The sequence below is a fragment of the Temnothorax longispinosus genome, chromosome 4 (genome assembly GCF_030848805.1).
Source record: "Temnothorax longispinosus isolate EJ_2023e chromosome 4, Tlon_JGU_v1, whole genome shotgun sequence".
Lineage (NCBI taxonomy): Eukaryota > Metazoa > Arthropoda > Insecta > Hymenoptera > Formicidae > Temnothorax > Temnothorax longispinosus.
The window spans coordinates 13,839,974-13,856,934 of record NC_092361.1 but is presented as its reverse complement, the minus strand read 5'-3'; the positions used below and the strand labels follow the sequence as shown (position 1 = coordinate 13,856,934).

The window sequence follows — 16,961 nt, the reverse complement described above, 5'->3', positions numbered from 1 at the left end:
TATTATATTTTCAACGACGAAGAAATATTTTGGAATGGTTCAATTAGAAATCGCGCGTTTTCTATTACCGCGTTAAGTGATTCGTAAACTCTGCAGTATTAATTATCCTGCGCAGCACGAAAAACATGAATCGTCTGTTCTTTCATTGGATATATGCGAAAACATGCTCGCAATATGTACGAAGTGCTATTTGAGAGCTCTAGCAGCGGGGAAGGCCATTTTGTTCCGCGAGAATATTGACAGAGATCTCGTGTCTCCGGGGGCTTGCGCGCCGCAAACACGATTTTGCGAACTTGCACGTTTCGCGTTGCACAATTTATGTTGCCAGACATATTACGTTCTAGTCTAACTTGGAGAAGTATCTTTTGCAAATACTCGCGAAGCCTACGGAGGCCATGCATAAATTAAACAGGTATTAATACTACAGCGGACGTTATTGTCCAGCACAGTTGAAATTCAAAGCGTTCGGTGTATAATACCAAGTGGAATGCCGTCGATGAAACCGATGCATTACAACTTTAAAACCACATTTAGATAATCGAGATATTTGTGTTCTTCATAAGACACAAGGTGCCATATGCATTTCATCGTAAAATCGCTAATAATGGCACATCGACGAAGAATGCGTTAATGTACCTCGCGAAGGAGGTCGCGCGCGTTCTAAAACAGACGAAAACTTTCCTTTAAGACAAATCTCTACAGACTTGGGTCGTGTCGCCAAACGTGAATTCCGGCCGTGATCTCTCCTCGAGGATTGCGGCACGTCGAGGTTCCTCGTGGCGACGCGGATATTCATAAATTATCGGTATCTTCGCAAGTGCGCGGAATATTACGCGCCGAGACGGGAAACCACCTCGATTTCGACGACTATAACGTAATTAGCAATAAAACTTCCGCGTGCGAGAAGTATACGCGCTTCCTGGTACGTCGCTCGCACGCGCTTGTTTCCCTCGCCGTCTTCTACGAAGTCCTTTTTTTTTGCGCGCAAACGTCGAACGGTGCTCCGGCTGACCCGGTCAAAGGACCTTAGGGGGAGAAACCTTACGATCGATATACTCGCGTGTTTATTGCTGAACTTTTAAGAAAATTTATTGTCAGGCGTTTTCGACGTCCTCGACTCCGGGACGCGGGGAATCGCATCATTCTTCCCGAGGTGTCGCGTCGCGTCGCGTCGGCGTGAAACTATCGAGAAAACGTGTTTTGCGTAGTATATCAAGGCGGACAAATTTATTGCTAGATAAATAACATCGCGGATATGATGATACGCGTCTACGCGCGCACGTTATAATATTATACACGCGCGCGCGTGTTCGATAGCGCGCGGCGCGAACGTGGAATGTGAAAGACGCGCGAGGGGACGAAAGTAATCGAATACCGTCTCGCGTTAGGAACGTAGCGGAGATCGAGGGTGAGGGGGGGGGGGAATCGATGAGCGGTGGAGGGATATTAATGAACGGCGATCAAAGGTGTCACACACATTCAGGTATACAATATTCTTTATTTCATTTTTCGTACTCTCGACTCGGACACTCAAACGGTGCCCAATGCCTCGCGCGCGTATCGTCCGATCGTTGGCTACCGCACCTCCCGCGTATCTCTCTCCTCTTTTCTCTCTTTTCTTTCTTTTTTTTTTGTACTTGAGCGCAACTGCGGATCCCACCGCGGACGATCGGCGCACGATCAGAGCGTTTCGGAACACGATTCCCCCCGCGCTTGGGCTCGATATGATCCCTGTTCGTCCCGACAAGACTGTCGAAAAATATACATAAGTTACGTACTAAGAGCACTTGGAATTCGCAGAATCACAATTTATCCGGCGCCCGGATCATCGTCGTCCGATCATCTCGCGCATCGCCGTCGATTTCTTTTTTCTTTTTTAGCGCGAATCGACGCGAACGCTCGGATCGGATCGAACGGCGTCTGGGCCTCGGAACACTTTGCCGAACGATTCGTCGGCGCAATAGTATGCGCGAAGCACTCACTGGCCATCCCGCCGTGCGTTGTCGCCACGCCACGCACGGTAAACGGTTACATATCGTTTAACGTTAAACTATCACCGGCGGTTCTTTTTCTCAACCGCCGTTATTTTTTAAGGCACCGCTTCGAGCTGGTGCTTACGACATGCGCGATTCGTGATTCGTGGATTCGCGTGGATTCGTGATCCAGCAGTGGAAATTCGTCGGTTCGCCCGAATGTGTGAACCCTTCCACACGATTCGCGATTCGTAGCCTCGTTCGTTCGCATAGCGCAGCTTCTATACACGAACGACTACGAATGAATTGATTTGTAGTGTTTCACGCCCTTTCGACTTCGTCGATATACCGGTCCGCGCTGGCGAATTCAGCGCGTGAATGATGAATGACGAATGCAAACGCGACGAATATACCCGTCCACAATATGCACGAAACTCCAATACGAATGGCGGAATCGCGAGTCGCGCATAGTCTGACGCCATCAGCTTCGGTAAGGCACGATGCGTCCGTCGTACGTTTTCTCCGACGAAAGAGAATGTATCGCGAGCCGATATATTCTCCGGTCGCTTCGTCAATGTGCACCTGCCGTCGGGGTACGACCGGGCAAAAGGGACTTGTGTGTCGGCTAATACCGAGCGGCTTGAGCAATTTTCATCGATCGGACGATCGCCGATCGTAAAGCCGTTTATGCCGGCTGGCTACGCGCGGCACTTCTTCAGCGTAGGCCGACCGCGCTCTCTCCCCCACCCCTTCCTCCTTCCTTCTGCTTTTCCCACTCGTGTCGTTCCAACGTAATCGTATTCGGCTACTCCTCTTTTCCCCCTGAGTCGCCTTCTCGTTTCTTGCGCCGAGGCACCTTTGACACCCGGCCGTGCTTCTCGCTCGCCGCGTTATTACGATGTAACTGTACCTTCTTTCACCCTCTCTCCGCATCTCGTGTGATTCGCGCGTTCTTCTCCATTCTCATCTTCACCGTACCTTTCTTTGCCTCCTTCTTCTACTTCTTCCTCCGTCTCACGTTATTTTCCCATCCGTCCGTTCTTCTCTTCCTTTTCTTCCACCGCGGGAAGGGGCTTCGATCGTCACCTTCCTCCTCGACAAATTGCTCTCGGCGACACTGCTCCATTATCCACGCGGATTCGGAGCCGGCACCAGTAATGATCCTTCCCGATCGAATCGAGTTCGATTGGCTGAGCACTTAGCGAGCACCATTTGGCATCCGAGGTCATGTCTTCCGGGTGAGGTCCAAGGGCGGTCCGGTGTCCTGTTGAAGCTCATTCTCCTCGCTATTGCTCGACTTCTCCTCCTCTTCCTCCTCCATGCTGCCAGCGTCCACGTCCTGTCCGTCCGTCCGTGTGTCCTTCATGCTGAGGTCCATCGGCTCCTCCTGTTCCGGCCCGAGGGATCGCAAGAACGTCAGACTCTTGTCGTACGCGACCTCTATCGAGCCCGCTCTCGGACATCGGTCTCGTTCGGCGGGGTCGCGGTCGATCCCGCGGCACTCACGATTCTCCTCGCTTCTCTTCGTCGGCGACGGAGTCGATCGCGGGCTGACGCTCTCGCTGGACGAGCTCGACAGGCTGGTCGCCATCTGCGGTGGGCCCACTTGATTCACGTAAGGTACGATAAAGCGTTGCTGGAACGGGAAGAACGGCGCGTTCAGCAGCTGCATGTGCGTGAGCGCTGGATGAAACAACGGCGGGCCCCGCCACATGGGAAACCTCGAAATCTCGGGCCTGAGCATCTCGTGCGGGGCCCTCGGGAGATCGGCCGGCCTCAGAATCGCTTCCTGGCTGGTTCTCGGCGGGATGTCGGGTGACCTTAGCTGCACCGGAATATCCGGCGGCCTGAGCGCGCCGTCCTCCCTCTTGGGCAACCGATCCGGATGGTGATGGTGGTGCAGGTGATGATGGTAACTGTTCGCCGTGGTGGTCGCCGTGGTGACGATGCCGACGATGCTACTCGCGCTGGTGTTACTGGTGTTCTCGGTATTGTTGTTATTGTTGTTATTCGCGGCGTCTAACGAGCCGAACGCCTTCTCGTACGCGGACTTGGGATCTTTGATCAGGCGATTTTGCGCCTGCTGGGACTGCTCCTGCAGTAGGCAGTGTATCTTGAACCAATTGGAGCGCCGGCCGTAACGCGAGCCGGACTTGGACATGCCCACCATCAGGCATTTCCGCAAGCGGCATGCCTTGCAGGCGGTGCGATTCTTCTTGTTGATCACGCAGACGCCGCCGTTCTTGCATTCGGAAATGCTACCCAGATTGTTGTAGGTGCGCCCGAAGAAGGACTATGCAACAGAAAGCGAAATGGGCGCGCATTGGTCAGTCGCGATTAACGATTTGCACTTTCGCTTTATTAGACACCAGGCGTATGGGAGAAACGCGCATTGAAATAAGCGTTTAGCTACCTGTTAGTAAAGCTAAATTGTCAGCAGTCGAAAGTTTCGCGAGGTTCAGCTAGAAATGCGCGTACAATTCATGAAATACAATTAAGCCTTTGAACAACAGCATGCAGATCCAATTAGTAACAATTTTTAATTTGATAATGAATTGCCATCGTCTGATTTTATCGAGATATCCTTGCACCATCGCCGAATGACGATAAAAAATCGCATCTCCGACATGTTCTTTGTCCCTTTGCGATTCTACGCGTTTTACGTAATTTTCGGCGCAAGTGTCTCGCGTCGCGAGAAACGCGTAACGATCGCAAGTCCTTCCTTTATCCTGTTTTTTTTTCTTCCTTCGTTTTGTTACCAGAGAATAATGATACGGATGAATAGCCGTGGAAGAATGGCGGCGCGAAGATACTGACCTTGCAGCCTTCGCACGTGAAGGCCCCGAAGTGAAAACCCGCGGCCGGCTCTCCGCAAACCCTACAGAGCTGATTCATCTGCAACAAAAAGATGCGACATGTGGTTACGCTCGGGACCTGAGGACGTTCAGTATGTGCCCGACGATCGCGCCTGATCCCCGTACAATATCTGCCAATCACGGAAGGGTTTCTCGATCTAATGCACGCTCTCGAAACGCAAGATCGGAACAACGAGGAGCACTGTGATAGGATACGGCCGAAGCTTTCCATTTTCGATACAAGGTATCACTTATGAAATCATAATCGAAAAAGAGCAAAACGATTTAATAAATATCTTTTTTTACACCTCGATTTTTGAACGAATAACATCTAAAATTACCAAAATGTATTCTTTCCAGTATTTCCTTTTAATATATAAATAACCCTCAAGAACGATATTTTTATCAACTTACTTGCATGTGTAAAATATTGATTAATTATTAATATCTTCTTCAATGCCGATTAAAGCGAGTCACAAAATTGAATCAAGTTCTTGTCTGAATAAGCATTATAGATTTTATCTGATATATCGTAAACTAACATATAAAATGCTTGTAAGATATTGTCTATGATCCAATTTACGCATATAAAACGAATTACAAAAATAAAAAATCTATGTGTGTGATAATATTTTCAAATCGTTAGATCAATTCCGTTATCTGTATTATGTTCAAAACTGACCAGCGAATCTATATTATTTTCTCACGGTACGTATCATTTAAACGTGCTATTTTCTCCATTTTGCATTACTTTACATTAAAAATAAAGTGACAATTCATTTATCGAAAAAAGAAATTTATTTCTCTGGCTTTTTTTTCACAATCGATTGCGATCTGAGGTCATCCAGAGGATTCTCGGATACGATCTCGCATTAATATCATCTACAATCCGACTACAATCTGTTGTCTAACAGTGCGAAGTGCGATCGCGGCCGATCCGCGCGCGTATTGTAGCCGCCAATCAGCGCGAGCGCGCATCTGCTCCGCGTGAAGGATCCTCGACGGTGACGTCGTGCGGGAGAGAAGGACTCTTTCTCTTCGTTCGCGCGAGGATCAGCGAGGGGTCTATTCTCTCGCCGCGAGAAATCGCCTTCCTATTAAAACCTAGTTAGCCAGTCATTACTAGACCGCACAGCTCCCTCGCGGCCTGGAGGCGCTCGGCTCGTCGCGAGAAAGGCGCGGAGCGACGAGAACACGCGGATTGTGCGAGGATGCGACTCTGTTCGCGCGGATCTGATTCCCACACGAAAAGAGTGCGCGCTAAAGTAACGGCCGCCGCTCTGTCGTAACACGCGACGAGAAATTGATCGCTCGCGTTTACGCGAATGGAAATCGTCGGGGACGATCGAAACGCGCGCGTTCACTCGAAATCCTCTTCGCCCGTCGCGCGGGCGTCGCGTCGCGCGCCGCCAGATGAGACGACGTCGCTCGCGGTCATTTATAACTTTCACAAGTAAATTTTACGATTCATTAATATTTCGGTTTGTTGCACGATTTGCACGGATGGTGAACAGCCACGCTTAATGATGCCTCTCCGGATTCGGTTTCGAGAACGCATGTATTAACGCGGGCTCGGCAGCTCGCGCGAGTTTATATCGCGTCAGATCGAACGGATTTAGGCACCGCGTTCATCGTACACGGAATTTTATTACAAAACGATTACGCGAGCGAGCACTTGCGGTGAGGTTTTCGCGCGACCTAAATTCGTCCATCTATTTCGAGGGAAAGGAAGTATATTTCGACGTAACGACTCCAACAAATTACCACATCGATGCCGGTAAACGCTGCGTGATACCGCGCGGAAATACGATCGCTTTTTTTCGTGTATTTCGCGAGATAAAAATTAATCGGCAGCCTCTCCGCAAATATCCCGACTGACGGAGATTTCTGCCGATCGGCGCGAACGCTGAAACGCAGACCATCAGGCTGTGGCGCGCGGGTATTCGAAAACGACTTTCGATCTCATTAACCTGGGAACGTATGCGCGCGGTACGGGCTGATGACTTCTCGCGGAAATGACGGCGAGGAGCCGCGACCGAGGTAGGAGGCAAAAAAGGTTAAACGTCCAACAGATGACGCGGCTATGTCACCTTGGTTCTAATCCTCGTAGCCACAGACCGCCACACATCGGGACGCCGGACGGGACTAAATAACGCGCTGCTCTCCTCCCGATCCGTGCCGCTTCTTCTCCGCATTTTGCGGGTAATCTGCATCGCTACGGGAACGGTCAGCATCCGTTTGAATCCTTCCCGTCGCCCACCCACGTCCCACACACGAGAATCATCTCATTAAGTGCCCGTCACGAGCGACGCTGAATGAAGAGGAGAACGTGCCGATATTATGTTATGATGGCCTTTTTACGTCGCGTACGACACGTTTCTCCTCTCTTTCGGGGTTCCCATCGTTCCCTCGATTCCGTTATTTCCAGGCCTCTCGGTTAGCGATTTAGAATAATCCGGCCTCGTGTAAATACCAATCAACCCGTTGAGCGATTAACGATGACGAGCGTAAACTCGCGCGATTTCTATGTGTTTCCAACCCGATCAGTTCGCGAAAGACACTGTAATTTAATTGAAACGCGAGACCCGCAATTAAGCACACTAAATGCCACAGAAATACCATATTTGAATAATAAGAAAGACCGTAATTTATAGTAAATGCCACCTGACACGTGGATCTCTCTCGTTCGACGATTAACCTTACGACATTATTAATATAAATATTACAAATATTCAAGTTTTTTTTCGTCATTCTATTATAAGTGAATACACAGCTATAAAAAGTACTATAAGCAAGTGCCCGCATTAATATTATGTACCGTATGAAAACGTACAGACGTATACTATTTTTTTTTCTTAGGTATTGCATATATATCAAATTGCATATTGTACTCCGAGAAGAATACTGTCACAACTCAAAAAATTTGACTTTGAGTTAAGCCCATAAAAAGTATGTCTAAAATGTGACGTGCTATATAATGTCACAAGCCTATATACAAAATCCGCTGCACAGGACAGAAATGTCATTATTCTTTCAAAGTTTATGTCGAGATTTCCCAGAATGAATAGTGTCACAAGTGAATTGACAAGTGAATCACAACAGATTTCTTCAAGAAATAGTATACAAGTTTCATTATCACAAAATATCATAACTGTAATTGCATTACTTAAGTTATCTCACAACCAAAAAAAATTGAATTAAATTTGTTTTTCCTCTCTCTAGAAAATTGTGAATTTTTGAGTTGTGACAGTATTCTTCTCGGGGTGCGATATGTCAAAAATAGATTGACGTTATATTGATCAAGATAATTACATGTCCTCTTCATTTTTTTTAGGACTAACGATCGAGAGAAAAAAAATAAAACTCACCACGTCGGTGTTGGCCGCTGCCGATGTGATCGTCGACGTAGGCGTCCACCACCCTGGGGTGGCGGATGTCGCGTTGGCGATAATACCAACACCCGTCGCAACCGAGATGGATCCGCTCCCTACCAATCCTGCCGGTCCCGACAGATCGCCCACATCCATTCGACACGTTTTAATCCCTCGATGTCAGCCGTCCTGGCCCGTGACCCGACCTACCCTCTTTCCGCTTGATGTAGCGAGCCAACATTTTGTTACACCTCTCGCGTGCCGCCGCGCTTATCGCTGAAACGTTCACGCGCGGCGCCTGACTTCCGGTCTGATAAAGAAGAAAAAAGACGAACAAATAATTCTCGAGAATAATCTCTCGATAACATCTAGTGTCGCTTGTTAAGTGATGATAATAACTACTTCCTCCAAACAAGCTTCGAATATTTTATCTATTACTGTTGCTCACCATGCATGTTCGAGATCATAATATCTTATTCGAATTCGGCGATTCATTCGCTATATAATACATTATACAAGGTATTTGCGTTCTGCAGGAATGCCACCTCCCAGCGACGGAACACCCAAATGTACGCTAACGGCGTACATATCTCCCACTATCAAAGCGGTATTTTTACGGCGAACGAGCGCTCAAGGTGGCGTATATCAGCGCGTTGTATAATAATTATTCCAGAATACGAGCGAGCGGATCGCGGACACAGAAACGCGAGAGAGACAGAGAGAGCGCAGTCCACCGAAATCGGCCGAACGTTCTCCCCGAGATCCCGGGTTCGGTATCGCTCGAGATAACATGTCGTGTTTACAACGGTGTAACGATACGCCATTACCAATGTTAACGCAGGCCGCCCTGCGAGAGACGCATAAATACGAGAGCTAATTACTGCCACGTATTAATTTTCGACCCGCACACCACGTGGGAACTCAACCGGCGCGTGTAAACCGTGCACACACTTCTGATTACCGATGTTTAATTTCAATTCGTCGAAAAGAAACTCGCGTCGGCCGCGCAACTCGAGATGGAACGGCATAAGTAAATGTCATAAATACGTCGTGGAAACTAATGTATTCCGTCCGTTGCACAAAATAATTCGAAAAGTAAATCTCCGTGCTCCGGGTTTTTCAGGAATAATCGCGACGCGGTAGCCCGGAGAATTAATCCAGTTCCAAGATGCGATTTGAAAGTAAACGTTAATTGAGGATACTGAGATTTTCCCTGGTCGATCACAAAGCCACGATTAAGAACGCGGTAATTGGCGCCGCCGCGTTGAGTTAATCTACGCGATCTACGGAGTAATATTGGCATATAATTGCAACACGATCGCGTTATATATGCGGGAATCTATAGCAGTAAAGATTATACACGAGATTTCTAGTATTCATGGGTTATAATTGAAGCACGCGAATTGCGTTAAGTTCTACGAGTTTATTAAGTTTAAACTGTAACGCGTTATAAGCTGGCGATGGCATATGTTAAGGATAATTGCTGTAGTTACTCCAGAACATTAATGGACCTTAACGAATAAGTATCCACCAGCTGACGAAGCTATATTTATCCAAAACTCTATCCATTCGCAATAATTTGAGGCTATTTAAAGTGTAATCGTCTTAGTACAATGTTGATTCTTCTTTTTTTTCGCTTCCAGTAATAATTCATAGCAAAAATGACTTTTGAGCATCCAATAACTACATATCCTACAATTGCTATACCGATTCTATTTTGAAGTATTTGGAAACATTTCTATAAGAATAGCTTGTTCCCAGGATGTGATCAATAACAATTCGGCACTTAACTAACGAGAAATTATTGTTTACATACTTCATCAGTACAGTACATCAACAGTACATTTACAACAGTACATTTACAAAATTACCTTCGCGTGATCTCGAGAAGAGGGAAATAATTGCCGTATGGTGTAGAAACGATATGACGTGTACTTTAATTTAAAAAATCGTCGCAATATGACTGAACGATCGTTTTCGCGAGCGATCGGACGAGCGGGTTGCTCCCGCGCGCGCGTATTATTAAAATAAAATCGGCGTAATCGGCCGCTTCCGTGACAAAGAGGAGGCACGCCGCCGCCGCCGCCGCGGCCATCGATAAATTTTATTGCGCGCCTCTCATCTTTCCGCGCTGACTAATGACAAATTAATTAACAGCCTTACATGCCCGCGAAAGACCGGTTCCGTTGAATACATCGTCGCCTCGCCGCGCTCCGGCTCCGATAAATCCTTGTTTTCACGGATTAACGCGCGCGCGCGGCGGTAGCGCAATTGTAACGCGGCGATAAACACGATCGTTCGCGGGAGTTACGGCGACGATGACGACAATGACGACGGCGACTGACCATCGGGTGCCATCAGGATTTTTCCTATTTGCGTTTTTGAGCTACGTTCACGAGCGTGTATTTCATTAGCCGCGACGCCGAAGGACATTCGTTTCCTCACGTTTCGCGCTTGCGACTATTACCGGCGCACACCGTCATCGCCGATATGTTTCAGCTGTCATCGTGCGATTCCACGTCTCTCGATATTTACGCGTATCGCGGCACCATCCTTGAAGAATCGGGAGAAGAAAAAATCGTTTCTTCTTCGTGCGGGACAAACGTATAAGCGCGAGCGCGCGCGCGGTACCCTCCCGCTCGTTCGGTAATAAATGGTTGCGTGAACGATCAGCACGAATAGTTTTATTACGAGCCGCGCGGCGATCGTAATATCGATTGTAAGTTTAATCTGTGAAATAATTAGGGTATTAAAGCGTAATTAGCGGCGCGCCGGTGAGAGATAATAGCGCCGTATGGCACGCATAGTCAGATATTAATCTTCGCCGCAACGGCGATCGATCGACGAGCTTTGACATTTGACGTTACGGAACAATGTTCCGCTCTGCGTCGCATTAGTGCTGGTCTAAAACCTTGCTTTAAAGAGTATTTAAGCTCTATAAGCCGTAAGAAATTGACCAATCACAGTGGAATATGAGGAAAATCCTCGACTGTGATTGGTCAATTTCTTACGGCTTAGAGCTTAAATACCCTCTAAAGCAAGGTTGTAGACCAGCACTTAAAGCGCGTTCCGTTGCGGGTCGAAGTGCGCCCGATCGAAACTGAGAATCTCGAATTAATTATCTTACCGGTATCCAATACGATATACAAAAGCTTAAATATATTTTCCATACTCCAAAATATCCCGCTATTTGCCGGGGCACGTGGCATCTAATTAATCCGTGAAAGATCGCGCGCCGATTTATTGAAATATTTTTCGAGGCACGCAAATTTATTTCGCGATATAATTTCTAACGGTTCCTCGTGACGATTCCGTTGCCGATTTGTTGACTCTCTTATCGATTCCTCCAGCTTTGCGAAAGCCACCGCCACTCCTATTTTACTATTAATAATTCGATTGTCCGACAATAATTTTTCTCCATCTGACAAAGATTTGTGTTCATGATCAACTTGCCTCTACTCATCTTCGTAATAATAACGATTAAAGATGAGATACATTCGTGCGTCAAAGACATCATCCATATACATTGTGTATATATAAACGTCACTTCTCTTTCTTTTCCTTTTTTTTTTACAGTTTCTTCTTTTCGCCGGATGAACATCTCGATCGCAATGGCAACCAATGAGTGACAAGCGGACTGCAGCTTTAATGAACCGGTTATAAGCGGCACGTCACACGGATATCACAGCACTGGCTGCAGACAGTTGGAATTGTTGCGCGCCCCCTCCCTTCTCCCTAAGCTGTGACAAATTAATCGTAACTGACCCGCGAGGTCTGAATCGATTTTTTTCGTGTAACGGCACCAGTTGCTGGCTTGTCAAATTGTTCGCAATCGTGTACGTTATTAATCGCGAGCACTGAGATCGACATGGCTATATCGATATGGCTATAAAGTACAGTATTTATATCGTGGATATAAAATTTTTAATTGAGAATCTTCTGCGACACAGATTATCATCGTTTTAAAAGCTTCCGTGTCTGAATGCCGAAAGCGTCGAACTTATTTCTAAGATTTAGCCGATATATGTTAAGTACGCATAATTCGATTTCAACGCGAGAGATTAATTGAGGGTGAGGTAACAGGTATTTGATAAATGAAATAATGGAAGATTGCAATTTTGTATCAGAGATATCGTTACGTTCTTGATCGAGACGGCTAAATAAATGATCGTGCTATCATCATCTGACACTACGTCAAACTTGCCACAAGAATATAACGTCACGTTTGTTAATTGCTACTCAGTAAATATGAGAGAGACACGGGTGTTCACGTTATATCAAAAAATTATGATATAAGTAACCGAGCGAAGATAAACTTTAATCTCGCACGACACCTGAAATTTTCTCGCGCGATTGTGTGAAATGTCACTGGAATCTTGATTCTGTCATTCAAATGACAATCCAACTAATCTAATTCACTCGATAAGTCATCGGACATATTTGCTTTTAATAAATTTAAAAAAGAGCAGAGAAGCGGTACCGTTTAAGAATATTGAAGAATATGTAGAATAATAAAAAATAAGAATGCATAAGGAAGTATAGGCGGATCTGCGAGAAGTTTCTTAAGCTCTTCCGCAAAAAATCGATAATTGATCAATCTCTTATAAAATATTTCTTATAAAGTTGTAAGCTTTCTTCTATTTTTATTCCATTAAATCACTATAATAACAAATATGCGAGAAAAGAGGAGAAGGGGACAGATGGTACAGTTTTACTTTTACGAGTTTTAGATCCTCATCCATATTCTTTTCAGAAAACAGGATAACTGAGCTCAAAAGCTAGATCTGCCTTACGATTCCGCCACATTGACAATTTTAAACCTACTGTATATATGTCAATATACATACCTACGCGATGTTCTCCACACGTGCGTTTATTCCTCTTCCTCTCGATACACTTCCGTATCAAACCCTTCCTTAATTATCCGCACCGTCCGCGTCGCACCTACGGACGCATGTCAGTCCGCCGTGACAGCACACGTCATTGCCTTATCCAGCACAGAAAGCACACATTCGACACACGCTCTTCATCCACGCACTGTGTTGTCAAACAGTACGTGATAGTTCTGTTGTTATACGGTAACGTCGCGATTACACCAAACCCGATATTCATCTATACGATACACACTGGTGTCGAAAATATCCTCCGGCAAAGAAGAAACGCGGATCATCCGTCGGGAAGAATCACAGTACGAGGATATCGCCCTCCGCGCGGATCACAGTAGCCTAGTGTCCTTCCGATATCTCCTCGAGATCACTGCGCGCGCGATGCTCCTACCGGAGCATGCTGGAGAACCACCACCGATCGAGATCGATCGCGATGCTCGATCGCGCTCGGGACTACGTCGCGCGACTTTTCGACGGTTTCCGTCTGACAAAAGGAGACGGACGGACGGACAGATAAAACGGATGGGAGGAACTGGGAGGAAGCGCGCACGGGATGATACGAGAACGAGGAAGAAGAGGAAACGGTGTCGTAGCTGGCTGGCTGGCTGGCTGGCTGGACCGCCGGCCGGCTCGGGGCGTGCGCTCGTGTAGCACGTGGCCGCGAGACTGAGTATCCCTACCTCAGGCACCTTCGTCAGTCCGTTTGTCTGCCTCATCCTTATCTCACCTAGCCAGCCGAGAAAGACTACCGCGGCCTTCTCGCGACTATACTCGCTCCGTCGTCCTCCTCGCTCATCGCCAGCCCGATCTCTCTCGCGCCGCCGTCCTTCCCGCTGCCGTCCTCTCGCTCCTTCTATCTGTCTATCTCTTCCGATCTTCCCCCATCTCTTTCTCCTTCTCCCTCTCGATCTCCGCCTCGCCGCAGCATCCGTCTCTCCGCGCCGCGCGCCGCGTTGGAGGCAACACGGACGGTCCAGCTGTTTCCCTCTCGCTCGTTCGCGCGCTCATTCCTCTCCGTCATTCCAGCTGTTCGTTTCTTGTACTTTGTCCCTCCGCCGTCTATCCGCCTTGCATTCGTCTCTCTTCCCCACCATCCAGCTACAACCTGCTTCTCTCGCGAGGAGCCCACGATCCACGATTCTCCCGCGACCGCGAGGAGCGACACACGTATGCGCGCTCCTTCTCTCTCTCTCTCTCTCTCTCTCTCTCCCCCGGTCCCATACAACCGCCCTCCTTCTCGTCCAGCGGTATTTTATGCAGATTTGCGGCACAGAATTCCGTTTCGCTCTACAATGCCGTGATTCTCTCGAAAAATCATGGGATCATCCCTGGGCTTAAATTCGCGTTCGCGGAAGACGTGAAAACGTCGATTTATCGCCATCGCGAACAACGAGAAAAAGAGTCGATTGCACGATAACAAATCGAGAACTTATATAGAATACTCGTTATCACGTTATCGCTCTAATAACATAATCTCAAGACAGTCGAGTAAGTGGTATCGGTCATCGGAAACGGAGTAAATCGAAAACGAATGCAATTGATTGTGATATTTGCATTTCATTGAACTGATATATAGTGTTTTCCGAGGACTTGTAAGTCGAAAGGCAAAAATGAATTTTGGGCATAATTTTAGACATCGTTAATGTTTTCTATTAATCTCTTATCCATGATAATGGTCGTGATAATAAGTGGATACATGAGAAGTAAGATTATAATCATGTGATGCACGATATCTAGTATATAATCTTCGAAATAATAATAACTCTTGAGATAACTCCAGTAAATAACTGCCTCAAAATAGAGAGAACTTCCAAAAATAGCGTTAAGAAAAATAATAAAATTTTAATTATAGCGTGTATATTCTAGATTCCATTTATATTGTTTTCTTAAACTGAACTAGATGATTTTATAATTTGTATTTATCACGATACAAAGTCAACTTTACCGTAACAAACTCATTCTATCTCTTACATAATACCGAGAAAATTATTTTATCAATTTGTGATGATCATTCCCAATCTCGTCCTACAAGCTCAAAATTAAGAATGTTACCAATTCAAGGAAATTTGTTTTCTACATTGTTTTATACATTCTCAGTGAAATAATCGGAATCACGGTCTCTCGGATCAAATCGAAGAACGTGTGAGTTATGTTGCGGAAATTGCGTTGACGCAGTAAAACAAGGCGCGATGCAACATTAAACGGTGATTCGTGTAACTATAGCAGTCAGCCATCTCGTAAATGTAATCGAGGAAAACACTATCACATCGTATATGCTTTATTGCTTGCGCATTTTTTCTACACTACACCAGCCGACCTACAGGTGTGGCTCTGAGTAAACGTAGATCAGATCACTATCGCGGCAGCGCACTTAAATTTGCAAATGTTCGCGCTACAATTACAAACATTATGAGATGCTGCAACTGTAACGAGTTTAACTGTCTTTTATTTTGTAAATTATATAAAATAAATAGAGAGTCCTACATTGAAAATAAATTTATTATTTGCAAGAAAATAGAATTCTTTAAATTTAATTTCCTTAATTCAAAAAAATATTAGATAGATTCGAGAAAATATTTTAAACTCAGGAAAATGTTTTCTTAAATCTACCCAATACTTCTTTGAATTAAGGAAACTAAATTCAAAGAAATATATATATTTTTTTTTTCTTGCAAATAATAAATTTATTTTCAGTGTAAAGATATGAGCAGATATGAGTGCATAGATGTATCAAGAGACACGGTAGTGACTTGCGCCAAGTACACGCAAAGCGAGATCGCACCATGACTCTTTTGCGCAAACACACGAGTTGTGAGTTGCGTGTACCTGAGATTTTTATAATAGACTGAACATTGCATGCCATTGGAGAGGTGTAAATACGATCTAAAGAACAGAGATATATGCTTGCTGGGATTGTTTCCTTGTTTCTCTACTTTTCCTTCTCCCCACCAACTACACAATTAGACAAGGACAGCATCTTAACAAGCATTCCTATCCTTTACATCTTCCCTATAGCTCTTCAATAGGAATGCTCAGTCTATGTATGAGTGCGATCAGTCTGTTGTTGTAATTTAAAACAATATAAAATTATGAAATCTGCGATTCTTTTCCTGACTCATCGACAGATTTTTTTGTCGCGTTAGCAAGCTAACGTCAACTTGCTAATAGAATTACGTGAAATAATCTGATAGAGTATTTAATCTGTGTATCGATTAAAATAATTACATGTTAATAATGGAAGGGTGTGGATATTTGACAGTAAATTCGGTCGCCTGCATTATTTCATGAAAATGCAAAAGCAAAATGTCAGCACTTGATAAAATGCTAAAAGCACCGATAAAATGCTCAATGTATATATTCTGTTAAAAATATATGATAATGTTTTATCAATCGGGGATGTTTTATATCACGTTTATATTGTATTATTATTAAAGAATTTCGAATGCTGGATTCGCTACAAGATGAAATAAGAACGAATGCGAGACGTGCTACGTGCTCTTCTTCCAGTGATTTCAATGCTTGATTGCATCGGTGGTGATTTCAATACGCGTATAGTAAGGCAAGTTGTTCTCTCATAGAATCCTTTGTTACTTTCTAAGAACAAACGTTTTTTTTCCCCTCCTCCAAATAATAGAAATTGGGCTGTCGCGTTTATATTCGGTATTTTGCTGACTATTAGTCATCTCACAAATACTCGATCAAATAATTGCAACGATTATTGACTACAACAATGATTACTATCGTTGAAAAAACAATAACTTTTCATAATAATAGCTTATTTTTCTTGTTATTCAGTTTTGCGATGTCTCGCTATTTTATTTGAAACATATTCTCTCTCTCTCTCTCCCTCTCTCTCTCTCTCTCTCTCTCTCTCTC

At 45.4% G+C, this 16,961-nt stretch overlaps 1 protein-coding gene across 1 annotated transcript; it reads right to left on the bottom strand.

The window, feature by feature from the left end:
* Positions 1 to 1,478: 1,478 nt before the first annotated feature.
* LOC139811456 (uncharacterized) lies at positions 1,479 to 15,564 on the bottom strand. Its single transcript, XM_071775742.1, has 4 exons — positions 13,047 to 15,564; positions 8,197 to 8,509; positions 4,791 to 4,868; positions 1,479 to 4,266 (listed from the first exon to the last, which is right to left on the bottom strand). Exons 2-4 carry the CDS (start codon positions 8,353 to 8,355, stop codon positions 3,199 to 3,201), a joined length of 1,305 nt encoding a protein of 434 aa, XP_071631843.1. The 5' UTR covers positions 8,356 to 8,509; positions 13,047 to 15,564; the 3' UTR covers positions 1,479 to 3,198.
* Positions 15,565 to 16,961: the final 1,397 nt, after the last annotated feature.